The sequence below is a fragment of the Triticum urartu genome, chromosome 3A (assembly GCF_056163025.1).
Source record: "Triticum urartu cultivar PI428250 chromosome 3A, HENAU_Tu73, whole genome shotgun sequence".
Taxonomy (NCBI): Eukaryota; Viridiplantae; Streptophyta; class Magnoliopsida; order Poales; family Poaceae; genus Triticum; species Triticum urartu.
This window is the reverse complement of record NC_141875.1, coordinates 354,689,556-354,707,098: the sequence shown is the minus strand read 5'-3', so window position 1 is coordinate 354,707,098 and position 17,543 is coordinate 354,689,556. Positions and strand designations below refer to the sequence as shown.

Below are 17,543 nucleotides of genomic sequence, written 5' to 3'. Positions count from 1 at the left end.
AGTCCCTGATCTTGATCGTACACATTTGCGTGTATGATTAGTGTACGGTCAAATCGGGGGCGTCACAACATTGTCTCAAATCAATGTACAATTTCTGCAAGGCCGTGGTAGCAGTGTTTGCCCCTGAGTACCTGAGAGAGCCAAATGACGCAAATACAACCCGGTTGTTGGCGAGCAATGCAGATAAATGCTTTCCGGGAATGCTTGGGAGCATAGATTGTATGCATTGGAAGTGGAAGAACTAACAAGGGGCATGTCAAAGGTTGAACTGTCATACTAGAAGCCATGGCTTCACAAGATATTTAGATATGACACTCTTTCTTCGGCATGGCTGGTTCTTACAATGACATCAATGTGCTTCAGTGTTCTCCAGTGTTTGCAAGGCTTTGTGAAGGCCACTACCCAAAGGTTGAATTTGAGATCAATGACCACCATTACAACAAGGAAGACTACCTACCTGGCGGTATTTATCCTTAGTGGTCAACTCTTGCAAAGACAATATAAAGAGAGGAGACAGAGATTTGTCCAGCAACAAGAGACTACTAGGAAGGATGTGGGGCGTACTTTTGTTGTGCTTCAATATCGATGTGGTATCATTTGACACCCTGCACTGACATAGAGCACCGAGAAGTTTTGGGAGGTGATAACTACTTGTGTGATCATACACAACATGATCGTTGAGGATGAGTGTGATGACTACATCTATGGCTACGACTAAGGGTTTGAATATCAGGATGAAAATGTTATGCCTAAGCATCAAGAACCAACAATGTTTGAAGAGTTCATCCAATTCCATCACGAAATCCATGATTGGCATACTTATTTCCAACTCCAAAACGTCTTGGTTGAGCACACCGAGCACATGTGAAATCACATTGATAACCAGTAGATATATTGGTTCATTTTCTTTCCATGCATTCAAGACAATTTCGATTGGGCTGTAAAACTATTTGATTGCGTTTTTATTCAAATGTGAAACTATTTGCAATGTTTAATTTATTTGTGTCAAACTATTTGCAATGTGCAATGTTCGGTTCAAAAAGTGTCTACATTTGGCCTCCGGTCAGCCGTGGCAGACCAGATGCGTCATCCGTGTTGGGCACACTGCCAAGAACACAGCCGGACGCCGCCCATTTGCCCAACACAAACGGATAAAATTCAGACAAAACAGATGTCCATTTAAGGTCGCCCGTTGGATTTGGTCTAAGTTAGGTAAGAGTGATCAACAAGCAGCCATTGAAAAGTAGATGATTCGTATCAGTTTTCCTTCCTGTTAGGCGACCAGGGATAATTCATACGCAGAGCTGACGCAACTAGACTAGTATACTATTGTTTTTTTGCGGGGAAACTAGACTAGTACTCCCTACTAATTTTGACTTGATGTTGAAGAAGAAGAAGAAAATTTTGACTTGACGTTCTGAAGTCGAGAACGAGAGGTCGCAAGTAGAAACGAATGATGCGGTATCCCATGTACACAGTGCAGGCAAGTGCATGACCCAGACGGGAAGTATGCTTAGCATCACAGGGACTTGAAGTTGTACATGTAGCCCCTCAAGGTGCTGATATCTTGCATCGACTTCATTAGCATATGGTCCACATAGAGGCTCAATGCAGAAGCACTGCCAAACAAGACATGTAACAGGCGAGAATGTTGTCACTCGTGAATTCTCCGCAGAAAAGCAGGTCAAAGGAGGAGAAAGTAAACATACATCAAAGGGCCAAGCGGGAGCCACACTACATCCCATCGGATCCTTGGTAACCTGCAGGGGAGAAGAAACAAACATATGACTGAATAATAAGCTCTATGTGCTGTCGGTCAGTATCGGTCATGGCTGGAGCAGCATTAGCCTCATATGCTACGTTCTGACATAACAAGGATATACGAATTGTTTGTAGGATAACAATAACATACTTCAAGAGGTAGTATGTCCAGAAGATGGCAACCGCCATGCCAACATAGAATGAATACCACATCCACTTCTTTGAGGAGTTGGATGCTTGTAGTAGCCCCTTAACTGCGAATAAGCATGCAAGGGCAGCTATCCAATCTGCATTACTCACAATCATACATCATTGAAACGAAGAGAGGTTAAATTACTTATGTGTACATTAGGCTGGTCATAGCAGAGAGTAACATATGTGTGGTACTTATCATGCAAACTTTCATTTATTTAGATCTAGACTCATTTTGTCTTGGGGTGTGTTATGTTACGGTAACATATTAATGTTGCCACAAACACCTCCTCATTAAGCAAACTTGCCTTGGGATGCGCTATATTACTAGCTAAGTTACTCCCACTATGAGGTTGGTTGTAATGGGAGTGTCATAGCTAGTATCATGCATGCCAACTAGGCAGTTTTGATGAGGTGACACATAATTAAATGAAAAAAGAGACGGTTGAGTATCATATCATGATACCGTATCATAATAAATGCTATGCTAGTATGTGTCATGCATGTCACTAAATAAAGTACTACTCCCTCTGTTTCTAAATATAAGTCTTTTTAGAGATTCTAATGTGGACTACATACGGAGCAAAATGAGTGAATCTACACTCTAAAACATGTCTATATACATCTGTATGTAGTTCTTATTGAAATCTCTAAACAGACTTATATTTAGGAACGGAGGGAGTATATGATACTAATGTATGGTACTATGCATTAGGGAGGTAGTATCATATGCATGATACTAATATATGTTACTCCCCATTAAGACCGGCCTGACCAGCTTTAGTAACATATTTTGTTCCAGATGTTTTGGAATAAAATACTACTCCCTCGGTCCCTCCGATTCAAATTAATTGTCGTTGCTTTAATACAACTTTAGTACAAAATTGTACTAAAGCAGCGACAATTAATACGGCTCAGAGGGAGCAGCAAATAAGCCTACATGAATGAATTAATCATAACGGTACTGCCAGGCGCACCAGATGTGATCTTTCCTGATATCAGCCTTTCACTTAAAAGGAACTTACACTACCAATGACAGAAGAAGAGGGATCTGTGTTTTAGATGAACTGGTGCTCACCTCAAACTCTCTCCCTGCCATGTTTGCAATGGATATTCTTATTATGGGGTGCTGGCACATTTGGATGCAGAGAAACTCCAAGATATTCAACGCCCAAACCCATCAATTCAGTCTTGGAGGTTTTTAATCAGATATGACTTACAACTTGTACAGATAAGAGTCAAGAGCAAGTACAAGGAAGGTTTCAGTCATCGGATAGTCACATTTGATTTAGAACAATTGTTACATATGGATTTCCCTAGAGCTGGAAACTTTCATGAACTTTTTTTGTTGCTGTTAGCTTTGTACATATTTTTGATTTAAATGAAAATTACCGTACAGCAACTGTACTACGGTTTTCAGATTTAAAAAATGAGCTTACTAAAACCTCAATGGAAAAGTAAAAAAACATTTGAGGGGTGTTAACTGTAGATTGGTGGCAATAACAAGGGAAGCCCCTGGTGATGCAGGGACCTGATATAGGACATATATAATTCAGTCGCTTTCACAAAAGTAAGATGCAATGTTATTACCTTGAGCGAGTATGAACTCTCAGTGTTTAAAGGTTGAATAATGCAACATGCAGACACTGTGTAAGCTGTTGTGAATTTTGTATGCAGAACAATGCCTTGCAACGATGACTTGTTTATGCTACCAGCTGTAAATATTCAGTAACCACTGTTACCTGCAACAATGACCATCGGCGAAGGCAAATCTTCCATAAAGTAAGCATGGTATCGCTGTTCATTTGCGCAGAATGAGTCAGACAACAATACATAAAGACATGATCGTTCCGAAATAAATTCACCAATACATGCAACATACACCATGATTTCGGGGATTATGATGGTTAAGCACTGTTGTACTAGTGAATGTTTTCAGAGTGTAGATAAAATTACAGAGCACTAATACATGTGCTATTAAAGAAAACTCCGTTATTTCAATGGACAAAATCCAACTAGTAGCTGCGACCAAACCCCAATCCACACAAAACTGACTTACGACGTATACTGCCAAATGCCAATGCTGAGCTCTACACCAGTTGAAAGTGGCATTGAACATTGGATGAAATCATCACTGATAAAAAGTGAAGACCGTGTAAAGAATTAAGATAATAGCCTCAAGCAACTAACCAGCTCCCAGGGAGACCAGGCATGGTGGAAGCTGGAGTAGACGAGGAAGACCGTGTAGCTCAGGAGGAATCCCGCAAAGACGTGCTGCCCAATCAAGAAGCAACGGCCTAGTGTGAGAACCAAATCAAACTGAATAGAACCATTCCCCATGGCAAGACCTCCAAACCCTAAGTCGAACGAGTCGGTAATTGGCGGCGATACTTACCCTCCAACGGCGGCTTTGGTGCACCTGCTTCTGCTCCAGGGAACGGACCAGCTCCTCCTGCTCTGCGCGCAGATCACAAGGACGACAACAAATGCGAAAAGGGGTTCAGGAAATCGGGGATGGCTGGAATCCAAGCACAAGGGTGGGAGGAAAGGAGGTGCGCGCACGATGGTACATGCCTTGGGTGTCCATGGGGACGAGATCGTCGGCGTCGTCGCTGCCGTCGCGCCGCTTCCACCATCTCCTCGTAGTCATCGCCGTCCGTCCTCCGGCCTGAAATCTATGCAGAGTTCCGGCGCACTGTTTCAGTTTGGAATGCAAAGCAGAACGAGATCTTCTGACGTAGAACAAAACTACTGCAGAGAGGGACGTCCAACACGGATCACCGTCCGTGCAGCATCCAATGGCAACGGCTAAACACCGGCAGAACATAGCAAATCCATCGGCCCATGAGCATGATGCGGCCCAGTCCAATGAGATGGTGCGAGGACGACAAAAACGCACGAGGTCGACGGAACATAATATTTTTGAACAACGCTAATGCCCATACATGTGGTATGAGCCAAACCCGCTCACACACCCTATAACACACAAACTGCGTCATTTTATCGCATGTATATATGTATGATTTTTTTTTGGATTTTTAGTTTTTAAAATAATTTATGTCTTAAATGAAAAATCCGATTGAAGATCCATTTTCACCATTAAATCCCTCGCAACGAGATATTCGAAACTAGATCTCATATCAACATATTTTGATGAATTTTTTTAGGTTTAAAAGTTGCTATGTTTATTGCACATGAATTGTCATGATGTTTACTAAAATTGTTATGATATGTTTCAGCTATTTTCTTCTACATTTAAAAGTAAATTTGACATTTATAAAACAAGGAATTAAGAAACTAGACTTTTCATGAACCATAAACTAAAATCGCCATGATACATGGACTTAAAATTGCCGTGGTTCATACAAAAATAATGTTTATGGTCAAAGTATTGGACTTGCCATTATCGAAATACTAAAATTGTCATGCTCTACAAATTGAAATTGCCACATAGCAACTTTAGCTTAAGCACTATGACAATTATAGTGTAAACATCATGGCAACTTTTGGGCAAAAAAGAAATTCGTCGAAACATATCAACATGAGGTCTAGTTTTGAAAATCTCGTCGAGACGGATTTAATAGTAAAAACGAATTTTTAATTTGATTTTTTAATTAGAAGATAAAACATTTTTAAGCCAAAAATCTAAAAGATTCCTGCTGATGTCATATGTTTACATGTGGCAAAATAAGTGGTAAAGAAAGCATGTGGGCGATGTACAAAATGTCACACGTGTGGGCGTTAGTTTTTTCCATATATTTTTAACAAAATCCAAACACAAATGTTCATATACACACGCATACACTCATCCCTATAAATACACACGCACACCATATCCTCATGAGCACTGTTAGAATAAATTCGAGGAATCGTCGATCATCCGAGGACTAAGCAATCATACGAGCACGATACTGAGATTTGTTAACGAGGTTCATCGATATGGCTACATTCTCGGGGACTGACTATGGACGCTCCCCCACGATACTGCTACAATACCGCACCCGGTCGCCCTGGATGCCGGCACATGCCGCCTACTTCCCCTGCGTTCCGGCGCTATTATGTTGGCATATGTTACATCATGTGTCTATCCCTGCTATATATAAGAGGCCTAGGATACAAGTGTCCTACTTGGACACGACTCCATATCCTATCTAACACAATCAACTACAAGTTCAACTATAACTTACCTTGTACACTATATTCGACATTACTCTAATAAATTCCACCTTGGCAAATATTCTTCATCATTTTGAATTTGTCAATGCGTCAAATTTCCATGTACATTGGATTTGAGCTTATTCCATGAGCACCGCTCCTACTCCAAGACTCCATGTGACTCTATCTGCAACTTCTAGTCCCTTCTTTTCTTGACCACAGTCAATGCTCCAGCGAAATTAAGTTCCACATTACTCTAGTCTACGCTCCTAACTTCCAGAGCATCAGTCCAAGGCCATCACACACTGATTACTGACCTGCGTGAAAGTGAACAACTCACATATTGTGCATCGCACATAAGAGTTACCTGAACTCAACATCACCACTCATTTCTTGACCGTCTGTCTGAAACTTGAAGGAATTTCACCATTGCTTGTAATCACCCCGAGTCAAATTCGTAGTTGTCTCACCACATGTATGACCACAAGAGCCTCGGCCCCTCTCCATATCCCGTGCATACCGCACGCCTCGCCGCTATTACCGCGTCGAGCTTCTGCTGTCCCGGTCGAGTCTCAAGGGTCGCGAACCCACACCACTCAACCCTCACCGCAGAGTACCATCGACCATCACCGATCGATGACGAGTTTCACGCTTCCATCAGACCACTGCGCCCCAGTCCGAACTGCATGTCACTCACTTTTTTCCCACGGCTGAATAGGCTTCGACTCTTTGTGCACTAACGCCATAGCCCCTCAATCCAGCTCCACCTTCAACGTGACTCCATGGTGGTTGTACGTGCCACCCCGCGCCTCGTTGACTCCAAGCTCTCATGTGCGCACCGTTTTGAATCAACCCCGCGTCAGTCTTGTCAAAGCCACACAAGTCCTCAGGCATGCGCCACGTGTTTCCACGCCCCAAAAGTTGGTCACCATTAACATCACGCTCCTATGTCGTAATTGCCGATCCCACCACCGTCTTTTGTACCAACCGACTTGCGTCTATCCGTTAGACCCATCTAGTCCAACCCAGCCGAACTTTCCTGACTGCAACCATCTACAACTCCTCACAGTCCTCATCGTCCATCTGGCTTGACATCCCGCAACGCCTTCAAGCATCCTTGTTGTGCCAACAAAAATTTTATTTTTGTCTGCCATAACCCAAAGTTTTCAGTTTTATCGAACATCTCCACCTCAAACCTGGTACCCGTTGGCTCCACGGTTCTTTGTACAACCGACCTGTGAAAAAATACCAAGCACTCTTTCCGTGATCCCCAAGTACACCAAGTATACTAGTTGCAAATCCAACAGAACAACTTCTAGTCTTCACGGGGAGTAGCTCTCTTGCACAACTTCAGATGCTAGCTTTGCTTCGTCAATGTCCTTGCATTATGATGTACCAATAGTATTGTCCTTGCCTTAATGTTGCACGTCTGCGGCCCAGACGTGAGGGACTCAGTCCCTTTTTATCTCAAACAAATCCTCGCTTCAGCATGTGTGCACGTAGCCTCATGCACCTAGCAGCCTCCACATTAGCCGGCCATGGCCCAGCAAGCGGCCACCTGCCCAGCCTCGTCCGAGTGGGTGATACGTCTCCAACGTATCTATAATTTTTGATTGCTACATGCTATTATATTATCTATTTTGGATGTTAATGGGCTTTATTTTACACTTATATATCATTTTTGGGACTAACCTATTAACCGGAGGCCCAGCCCAAATTGCTATTTTTTTTGCCTATTTTAGTGTTTCGCCGAAAAGGAATATCAAACGGAATGAAACCTTCGGGAGCGTTATTTTTGGAACAAACGTGATCCAGAAGACTTGGAGTAGGCGTCAAGAAACAATCGAGGAGGCCACAAGGCAGGGGGGCGCGCCCACCCCCCTGGGCGCGCCCTCCACCCTCGTGGGCCCCTCGTTGCTCCACCGACTTACTTCTTCCTCATGTATATATCTACGTACCCCGCAAACATCCAGGAGCACCACGAAAACCTAATTCCACCGCCGCAACCTTCTGTACCCAAGAGATCCCATCTTGGGGCCTTTTACGGAGCTTCGCCGGAGGGGGCATTGATCATGGAGGGCCTCTACATCAACTCCATGGCCTCTCCGGTGATGTGTGAGTAGTTTACTTCAGACCTTCGGGTCCATAGCTAGTAGCTAGATGGCTTCCTCTCTCTCTCTCTCTTTGGATCTCAATACAAAGTTCTCCCCGATTCTCTTGGAGATCTATTCGATGTAATCTTCTTTGGTGGTGTGTTTGTCGAGATCCGATGTATTGTGGGTTTATGATCAAGTTTATCTATGAACAATATTTGAATCTTCTCTGAATTCTTTTATGTATGATTGGTTTATCTTTGCAAGTCTCTTCGAATTATCAGTTTGGTTTGGCCCACTAGATTGATCTTTCTTGCAATGGGAGAAGTGCTTAGCTTTGGGTTCAATCTTGCGGTGCTCGATCCCGGTGACAGAAAGGGAAACGACACGTATTGTATTGTTGCCATCGAGGATAAAAAGATGGGGTTTACATCATATTGCATGAGTTTATCCCTCTACATCATGTCATCTTGCTTAAGATAGTAGTAGATGCAGGCAGGAGTCGGTCTACTTGTCACGAACGTGATGCCTATATACATGATCATGCCTAGATATTCTCATAATTATTCGCTTTTCTATCAATTGCTTGACAGTAATTTGTTCACCCACCGTAATACTTATGCTCTTGAGAGAAGCCACTAGTGAAACCTATGGCCCCCGGGTCTATTCTCCATCATACAAGTTTCCAATCTATTTTATTTTGCAATCTTTAATTTCAATCTATATCATAAAAATACCAAAAATATTTATCTTATTATTATTATCTCTATCAGATCTCACTCTTGCAAGTGGCCCTGAAGGGATTGACAACCCCTTTTATCGTGTTGGTTGCGAGGTTCTTATTTGTTTGTGTAGGTACGAGGTGATTTGCGCGTGGTCTCCTACTGGATTGATACCTTGGTTCTCAAAAACTGAGGGAAATACTTATGCTACTTTGCTGCATCACCCTTTCCTCTTTAAGGGAAAACCAACGCAGTGCTCAAGAGGTAGCAGTGGGCCTTGGACCGTATCGCCTCGCACCGCCTCGCCTGGACGCAACCTCTGTTGTTGCTTGCTCCGCGTGGACGTCCGCGTGTACCACGCACCGATCGAATCGATTTGATCTCACCAGGAATTCAGCTGCTACACGTCCCGCCGCCGCCGCTTCATGCACGCGATGTTGCCTGTACGCTCGCCCGACCGATCTACTGATCACCGTACGTCTCGACTCTCGACTGCTTGCATATTCGCACATGTGTCTTCCATTGATATGCCTTTTCCAATCTTGCTGAGAACCACGCTGCAGTCGGCTGCATCTCGACTCGATACTTCCTCTGGATCAACGATCCATAGCCTCCTTGAAACCTTGCTCATGATACCACTTGTTAGAATAAATCCGATGCATCATCGGTCATGTGGGAACCAAGCAATCACACGAGAACGACACCGAGATTTGTTAACGAGGTTCACTGATATGGCTACATCCCCGGGGCCTGACTATGGGCGTTCCTCCCCATTATACCGTTACAATACCGCCCTTGGTCGCCCTGGACGCCGGCACATGCCACCGGCTTCCCCTGCGTTCTGGTGCTATTATGTTGGCATATGTTACATCGTGTGTCTATGTAACACCCGGATAACTAAGCTACAGTAATCCCACGTTAACGATGCCACGTCACCTCCCTTACTGTTGCTAATCTCGCATTGGACGAAAACTGTTCAAATTCAAATTTGAATTTTTGTCAAACATCAAAAAATTTCAAACACTAAAACTAAAATGTTCAGAGGGTGTCAATTAATGCCTAGGTATTATGGTGAAGGAACCACGCTTTTACGGAATGCCTAAATATTTTAAAATGAATTAAATCAGAAAATAAAATAAATAAAAAGGTAAAAGAAAAAAAACAAAAACAAAAGGAAACTCCCCCCCTCACTGGGCTTCGGCCCAGCAGGCCGCCTAGCCGTCCCAACCGGCCACCTACCCCACTCCCACTTGACCCCCACGCCCCCAAAACCCTAACCCACGCACCCACTCCCCCCCCACGATGCGCCCCCTCCCCCGATCCGATCTAGATCGGGGCACGAACCCCCCCCCCCCCCCCCGCCCCGCTCGACGCTGTGCGCCGCACTACCGCCGCCCGAGGACCTCGTCGAAGGCCACCTCGCCGAACCTTCTCCGTCGGACTGCCTCCCCGTCATCGTTCGCTGTCGTCCCCGTCCTCCTCCCCGCGCCCCACTACCCGTGCCCTACAACCACCGTGAGCACCGCATCCGCCCTACCTCTCTCCCCTCAACTGCGGTCGCCCGCAGCCGCGCGGCCACGCCGACCACCGTTGCCCCGGCGTGCCTGCCCCGCGCTGCTCCCCTTGCTAGCCGCCGCCCAGCCCACCTGTGGCCGTGCCTCGCTGCTCCCGTCGCCGACCATCGCCCAACCTCGCCCCGCCTCGCGCCGCAGCTGCTGCTCCCTGCGTGTGCCCGCTGCGCACCCGCGCGTGCCGCGCTGCTCCCCTCGCCGCCTGCGCCGCGCAGCCGTCGCAACCCCTACTTTTCCGCACCCCGTTCCGCTCACCGCTCCGCGTCGGTGCTGTCGAGCCGTGGCCTCCCGCCGGTGGCCTCGCCCCACTTAACCGCCCCCCCCCACGCGTGACATGGCCACACCAGCCTCCCTCGCCGCACTCCGCCCGGCCCCGCCCGCGCCGCGGCCACCCTGCTCGCCGGCGCTCCGCTCGGGCGACGCCGCGCACGGTGCTCGCGCCCATTAGGTGCCCACGACCGCCCGCTAGCACGCCCGACCCGCAAGGCCCCTGTGCCACTGACCTAGGGGCCCCATGCCCCAGAACGATTTTTTTAAAAGGAATTAAAAAAATAAAAAAATAATTAATTAATTGTGTTTAATAAACCTAATTAATTAACTAACCTAGCTAATCTGTTAATTAAACTAATTAACTTGGTTAATTAGTTAACAAGCAATGATGTGTGGGACCTATACGTCAGATTGACCCAGTCAACGCCTTGTTGAGTGCTGACATCATGATGACATCAGCATACACTATTCTGGATAATGTTGATTTAAAATAATTAAATAAATTCTAAAATGATTAAATTTTTTAAAATTAATATAAAATAAACCATAGCTCGGATGGAAAAACTTTATACAGGAAAGTTGCTCAGAACGACGAGACAAATTCAAATACGCAGCCTGTTCGTCCGCCACACATCCGTAGCATAGCGAACACGCAACTTTCCCCCTCCGAGTCATCTGTCCGAAAACGCGAAACACCGGGATACTTTCCAGGATGTTTCCCCACTTCGCCGGTATCATCTCCTACCGCGTTAGGGCACTCCTAGCACCGTTGCTTGTCATGTCATGCATCGATATGCATCTGTTTTCATTGTATTCATTGTTTCTTCCCCCTCTTCTCTCCGGTAGACTACGAGACTGACGCCGCTGCTGGTGCCCCGATCGACTACGTTGTTGACGACCCCTACTTGCCAGAGTAACCAGGCAAGTCCCCCCTGATCACCAGATATCGCCTATTCTTGTCTCTATTGCTTGCATTAGAGCAGTGTAGCATGTTACTACTTTCCATTACTCCTATCCTGATGCATAGCCTGTCTTTGCTACTACTATTGTTACCTTTACCTGCAATCCTAAATGCTTAGTATAGGATGCTAGTATTCCATCAGTGGCCCTACATTCTTGTCCGTCTGCCATGCTATACTATTGGGCCGTGATCACGCGGAAGGTGATCACGGGTATATACTTATATACATAATATGTGATACTTGTGGTGACTAAAGTCGGGTCGGCTCGTAGAGTACCCGCGAGTGATTCACGGATTGGGCCTGAAGGACGTTTGTCCCGACGGCCCTCTGAGTGGATCTTTGTGGTGGAGTGACATGGTAGGTTGAGACCACCTAGGAGAGAGGTGGGCCTGGCCCTGGGCGGTGTCTGTGGTTAATTCAATTAACACGCTTAATGAGATCTTGGTATTTGATCTGAGTCTGGCCACTGGCCTATACACATTAACCAACTAAGTGGGAACAGTTATGCGCACTCGACGTCGTGGTATCAGCCGAAGCCTTCTTGACATCAGCGACTGAGCAGTGCGCGCCGGATTGGGCTGGAACGCCTGCTCTTGTATTAGGGAGGCTAGGTCTGCTTCCGGCCGCGTTCGCAACGTGCAGATGTGTAATGGGTGATGGGCCCAGACCCCTGCGCCATAGGATTTAGACCGGCGTGCTGCCCTCTCTATTGTGCCTAGGTGGGGCTGTGACGTGTTGATCGTCCGAGGCCGGGCATGACCCAGGAAAGTGTGTCCGGCCAAAGGGGATCGAGCGTGTTGGGAAATGTGATGCACCCCTGCAGGGAAGTTTATCTATTCGAATAGCCATGTCCCTCAGTAAAAGGACGACCCGGAGTTGTACCTTGACCTTATGACAAATAGAACCGGATACTTAATAAAACACACCCTTTCAAGTGCCAGATACAACCCGATGATCGCTCTCTCACAGGGTGATGAGGGGAGGATCGCCGGGTAGGATTATGCTATGCGATGATACTTGGTTAACTTACCATCTACTCTCTTCTACTGCTTCAAGATGGAGGCTGCCAGAAGCATAGTCTTTGATAGGACTAGCTATCCCCCTCTTATTCTGGCATTCTGCAGTTCAGTCCAATTATACTACCCCTTTCATTGATACCAATGCATATGTAGTGTAGCTCCTTTCTTGCGAGTACTTTGGATGAGTACTCACGGTTGCATTGCTTCCCTCTTTTCCCCCTTTCTATACCTGGTTGTTGCGACCAGACGTTGGAGCTCAGGAGCCAGATGCCACCGTCGATGATGACTCCTACTACACTGGAGGTGCCTACTACTACGTGCAGGCCACCGACGACGACCAGGAGTAGTTTAGGAGGATCCCAGGCAGGAGGCCTGCGCCTCTTTCGATCTGTATCCTAGTTTGTGCTAGCCATCTTATGGCAACTTGTTTAACTTATGTCTGTACTCATATATTGTTGCTTCCGTTGACTCGTCTATGATCGAGCTCTTGTATTCGAGCCCTCGAGGCCCCTGGCTTGTAATATGATGCTTGTATGACTTATTTTATTTGTAGGGTTGTGTTCTGATATCTTCTCGTGAGTCCCTGATCTTGACCGTACACGTTTGTGCGTATGATTAGTGTACGATTGAATCGGGGGCGTCACAAGTTGGTATCAGAGCCGACTTGTAACATCCCAAATTTTCAATTTGGAATGTTATACATTAGATCATCAATGCATATCATATTTTATTTTGCTTTTGGTCTTGATCCTAGAAAATTCTACGCAACTCAAGGACCCACGGAGAGAGTTGGGGATTTCGTTATTTTCATATTTGAGTTTTCTCAAATTTTGAGAATAGGATCATTTGATTTTAATTATTTTATTATCAATTATTTCTATTACAAAAATATGAGAGAGGGAATAAAATGACTTTCCCAAAATAAAGAAATATTGAGGATTTAATAATAAAATCAAATAAGATTTTGTTTCGGAGTTTTTCGTTATTTTATTTGAATTTAGGAAAAATGTGCGTTTTTCAAAATTGCATTTAGGCCCCAAATAAATGTTCACCTTGTGCGGCTTGATTTTAGAAGCCCGGGAAAATATATTTCAGGATTTTTGGAGTCCGTTTAGTATTTCTTTTTATTTTTCTTCTGCGCGTAATTATTTAAAAAACAATCGCACCGACCTACGGGCCGTGTCCGACCGGGACTCCGGCCCGACTAGCCTTTATAAGCCGGCCCACCCCCGGGCCGAAACCCTAGCCCCGAGCCGCCCCAGCCCCAGCCCCGCCCGAGCCGCCGCCGCCGCCCGCTCGCGCCGCCACCGCCGCGCCTCGCCGCCGCCGCCTCGCTGGACGTCGCCGCCTCGCCGACCCGCTGCCCGAGGTCACCTCGAAATCAGTGCCACCATTTTTTTTGAAAAACCATTCGGTTTTTTCGTTGGTTTTTTTAAGTTTCGGTTTTTTTAAATAGATCGGTTTTTTTTCCGATTTATTTATTTAGCGAGCGTTCGTCCGTTCGTTCGTTCTAGCGAACGTTCGTCGTTTTTTCTTTTTCTCGGATTAAATCCTTGATTTTCTGATCGCGATTTCTGATCCGATTTTCGTTTTAGTATAACTTTCCGCTCGTTTATCGGAATCAGGCGATTCAAGCGCCTGGAGTTTCGTCTCGAAACCCTCTATCCGTTTAACCAACTTAAACAAGTTTTTGCTACTGTAAAATTTGACTTAGATCCATATTAGTAGAACGAAGTTGTTTTCATTTGCCGTTTGACTTTCGTTGCTTCGTTTGATTTGATTCTTTTTGCAAACTGGAGTTCTTAAGTTGAACTCTCTGGTTAGGTCTCTTATTTGACTTTTACCTGTGCATTAGATGAGTGCTTATTGTATGCTTGTTTGTTTGTCTGCGATAGAATACCCGGAGTGCGCCGCCTGCTACTTCGAATCGCTAGGTTTCGCGGATCATCAGCAAGGCAAGTAACACTTTGATCATACCCTTTTCCTACTACCCAATTTTATTGCATTAGATCAATCCTCAAACATTGCATGATTAGGATCTAATTAAATTGTGGGATGGGAAGTAGTTGAGGTAGCACCTATTACCTGTTATATTATCAAACCTTTGGGAGTTACTTCTACGTTTGCCTATTATGCCATGCTATGCTAGTAGACGTGGATTGGGTGAGTGATATCCATGACAGATGTGAGTTTGTTAATTAATGGTTTATCTAAGGTGGCAACTTAAACACACATCTGGGTGGACTGAGGTACTTGGGTATTCCAGGATTGCCTGTTTTTCTTTATGGACCGCCACCCAGGCCCAAAGGGATCATGAGATTTTTCATACTATAAACTTCCGTGTGCAGCCACAAGCTATTATGGGCTCTAGCATAGTTGATTAAGTCGTGCGAACTCTTACAGGGTAGACTAGCAAATGTAGGGGAAAGTAGGTGTAACAGTCTATCCATCGTAAGGTGCTAGTGCTTCTGAAAGACTATGTCTCGGTCATCCGTTTCTCAAACACCATGTAGTGCGAGAAACCAAACGGAGGCGATCGAGTCTTGTGGGGAAAAGTGCGCAAACCTCTGCAAAGTGTAATAAACTAATCATGATTAGCCGTGTCCCCGGTTATGGACATCTTGAGTATCTAGTACTTGGATTATCATGTGAATCTCAACATGTTACTCTAAAAATTAATTTTATTGGGTTTTGTTTAATGATGATGCTTAATTGGAATTGAGGATGCTGTCAACCATTCTCAATGTTTAACAACCACCATGATAGTTAAATAAATTTATTCCTTTGCATTAGGGAAAAACTGGCTTTACGCAAAACTGTAACCATAGAGCTTTTCACCAGCCAAATATGCATATAGTATAGCTGTTTCATTCCATTACTCTCTATGTGTTACTTTGCCAGCATATTCCATGTGCTAACCCGTTTCGGGCTGCAACGTTAATGTTGCAGACTTTTTAGACGATGATTAAGGAGTTTTTAGGTCGTGGTTCTATACTCAGTGATGCCGTTGGAGTTGATGGACTCACTTATCTTCCAAGCCTTCCGCTGTTATAGTTATTAGATGGCCTTAAGCCATATTTATTGTAATAAGTTCTCTATGGAGACACTCGATGTAATAAGTGTGTGATTGCTACTCTGTTATAAATCCTCCGAGTACTGTGTGGTGTCAGCATTACTGATCCAGGGATGACACCGGAGCACAGAGATTGGACCGTTTGAGGTCTGGTCGCTACAAAGATGGTATCAGAGCACACGCTGACTGTAGGACACGACCACTAAGCTAAAGACCTAGATCACTATTCACTCTCTTCTCTTCTAACCTCTCATCTTTTCTATTCTTTAGGATGGCAGATGCAAGGAACAAGTTCACGCAACCGGATGACTATACACCTTTTGGACGTCACTTGAAGGAAGTCACTAGATACCTGAACATAGGAGTACCAAGCTTCACCGGAACCTACAACGCCACTTTACCTGAAGAAGAGCGCTGGATGATTCAAGTTCAAGTTCCAGGAAGGACGTTCATGCCAGTCACTGAGTCCATAGAGTTTTCTTTTGATGCACCAACTTGGAGTCTAGGAAAGAGCATGGCAGCTCACATCGCCATGGGACGCATTGGAGAAGTCTACCACAATGATCTCAAGGATACTATCTACCAGATTTGTGGGCGCCGAGATGAACACTGGGAGATGATCAGCACCAGGAAGGATAGATCAGTTGTAGCTTTTATCCAGGAGTTAAACCAGCACATTCGACGACAGGAGAACCAGATGTGCGCCGACATGATAGACCTGAAGAAGGCAAGGACAAGAATCAAGGAACTGTAGGAAGAACTCAAGGCTACACGTTAAGATTATGAAGAAGAAATTGAAGTATTGGTGGAGAAGAATGATGATCTGATCAAGAAGATCGGGATATTTATGGGAGGCCCTACACCAGTAGATGAAGACAAAGAACCCAAGGAGATTCGCCCGGAAGACTACATCATCATCGATGACACCGACTTGGACCCAGATGACAGCGATGATGACTATGTTGATGAAGCCGGAGCAGATATCATGGAGTCTGCAACCGAGGAATATTTCTAGTAGACCACCTCATCAGTAGTAGTAGTCCACCATGTAAATACAGTAGTCCGAGCACTTTTGCGATAGTTAGATCGATTGTATGCCCTTGTTTGATTGAATGAAGTGAATTGTTTGCTTTTGCCTCATGTGCATATGGGTAGTGTTTTCTCTTTAGACCCCCTCTATTCTTAAATCTCATCTTTTCTAAACCCTCAGATGCCTCCGAGACGTGACCCCGGATTTACCTTTCCACCGGAGCTCACCCAGTTGATCCAGCAGCAGAACACATTAATGCAGTTGCTAGTCCAGAATCAGAATAAGGGGAACAACAACAACAACCCACCACCACCACCACCACATGTTGATCACTTAGCCCGTTTTCTTAGGCTGAATCCGCCGGTGTTCTCCAGTAGAACCAAGCCGATAGTAGCAGATGATTAGCTCCGCAAGACAGCTAGAGAGTTGACCACAGCAGGATGCACAGATGCGGAGAAGGTGAAGTTTGCCGCACATTAGCTTGAAGGACCCACAACATCATGGTGGGAGAATTTCACAGCCACTTTCCCTGTCGACACTATCACTTGGGACCAGTTTCAGCAGGCTTTTCGTACTGCCCATGTTTCAGCAGGAGCTATGGCCATGAAGAAGCGAGAGTTTTGCAACTTGCGCCAAGGAGGACGGACAGATGGCCAGTATGTGGAGGACTTTAGTAAATTAGCACGTTATGCCCC

General features: G+C 45.3%; 1 protein-coding gene across 1 annotated transcript; it reads right to left on the bottom strand.

Annotated features, from left to right (window-relative positions):
• Window positions 1–1,236: 1,236 nt before the first annotated feature.
• LOC125546829 (histone-lysine N-methyltransferase) lies at window positions 1,237–4,688 on the bottom strand. Its single transcript, XM_048710947.2, has 7 exons — window positions 4,528–4,688; window positions 4,349–4,410; window positions 4,144–4,227; window positions 3,696–3,750; window positions 1,913–2,048; window positions 1,710–1,760; window positions 1,237–1,619 (listed from the first exon to the last, which is right to left on the bottom strand). The coding sequence occupies exons 1-7, from the start codon at window positions 4,601–4,603 to the stop codon at window positions 1,520–1,522; spliced, it is 564 nt and encodes a 187-aa protein (XP_048566904.2). The 5' UTR covers window positions 4,604–4,688; the 3' UTR covers window positions 1,237–1,519.
• Between the last annotated feature and the right edge of the window lie 12,855 nt (window positions 4,689–17,543).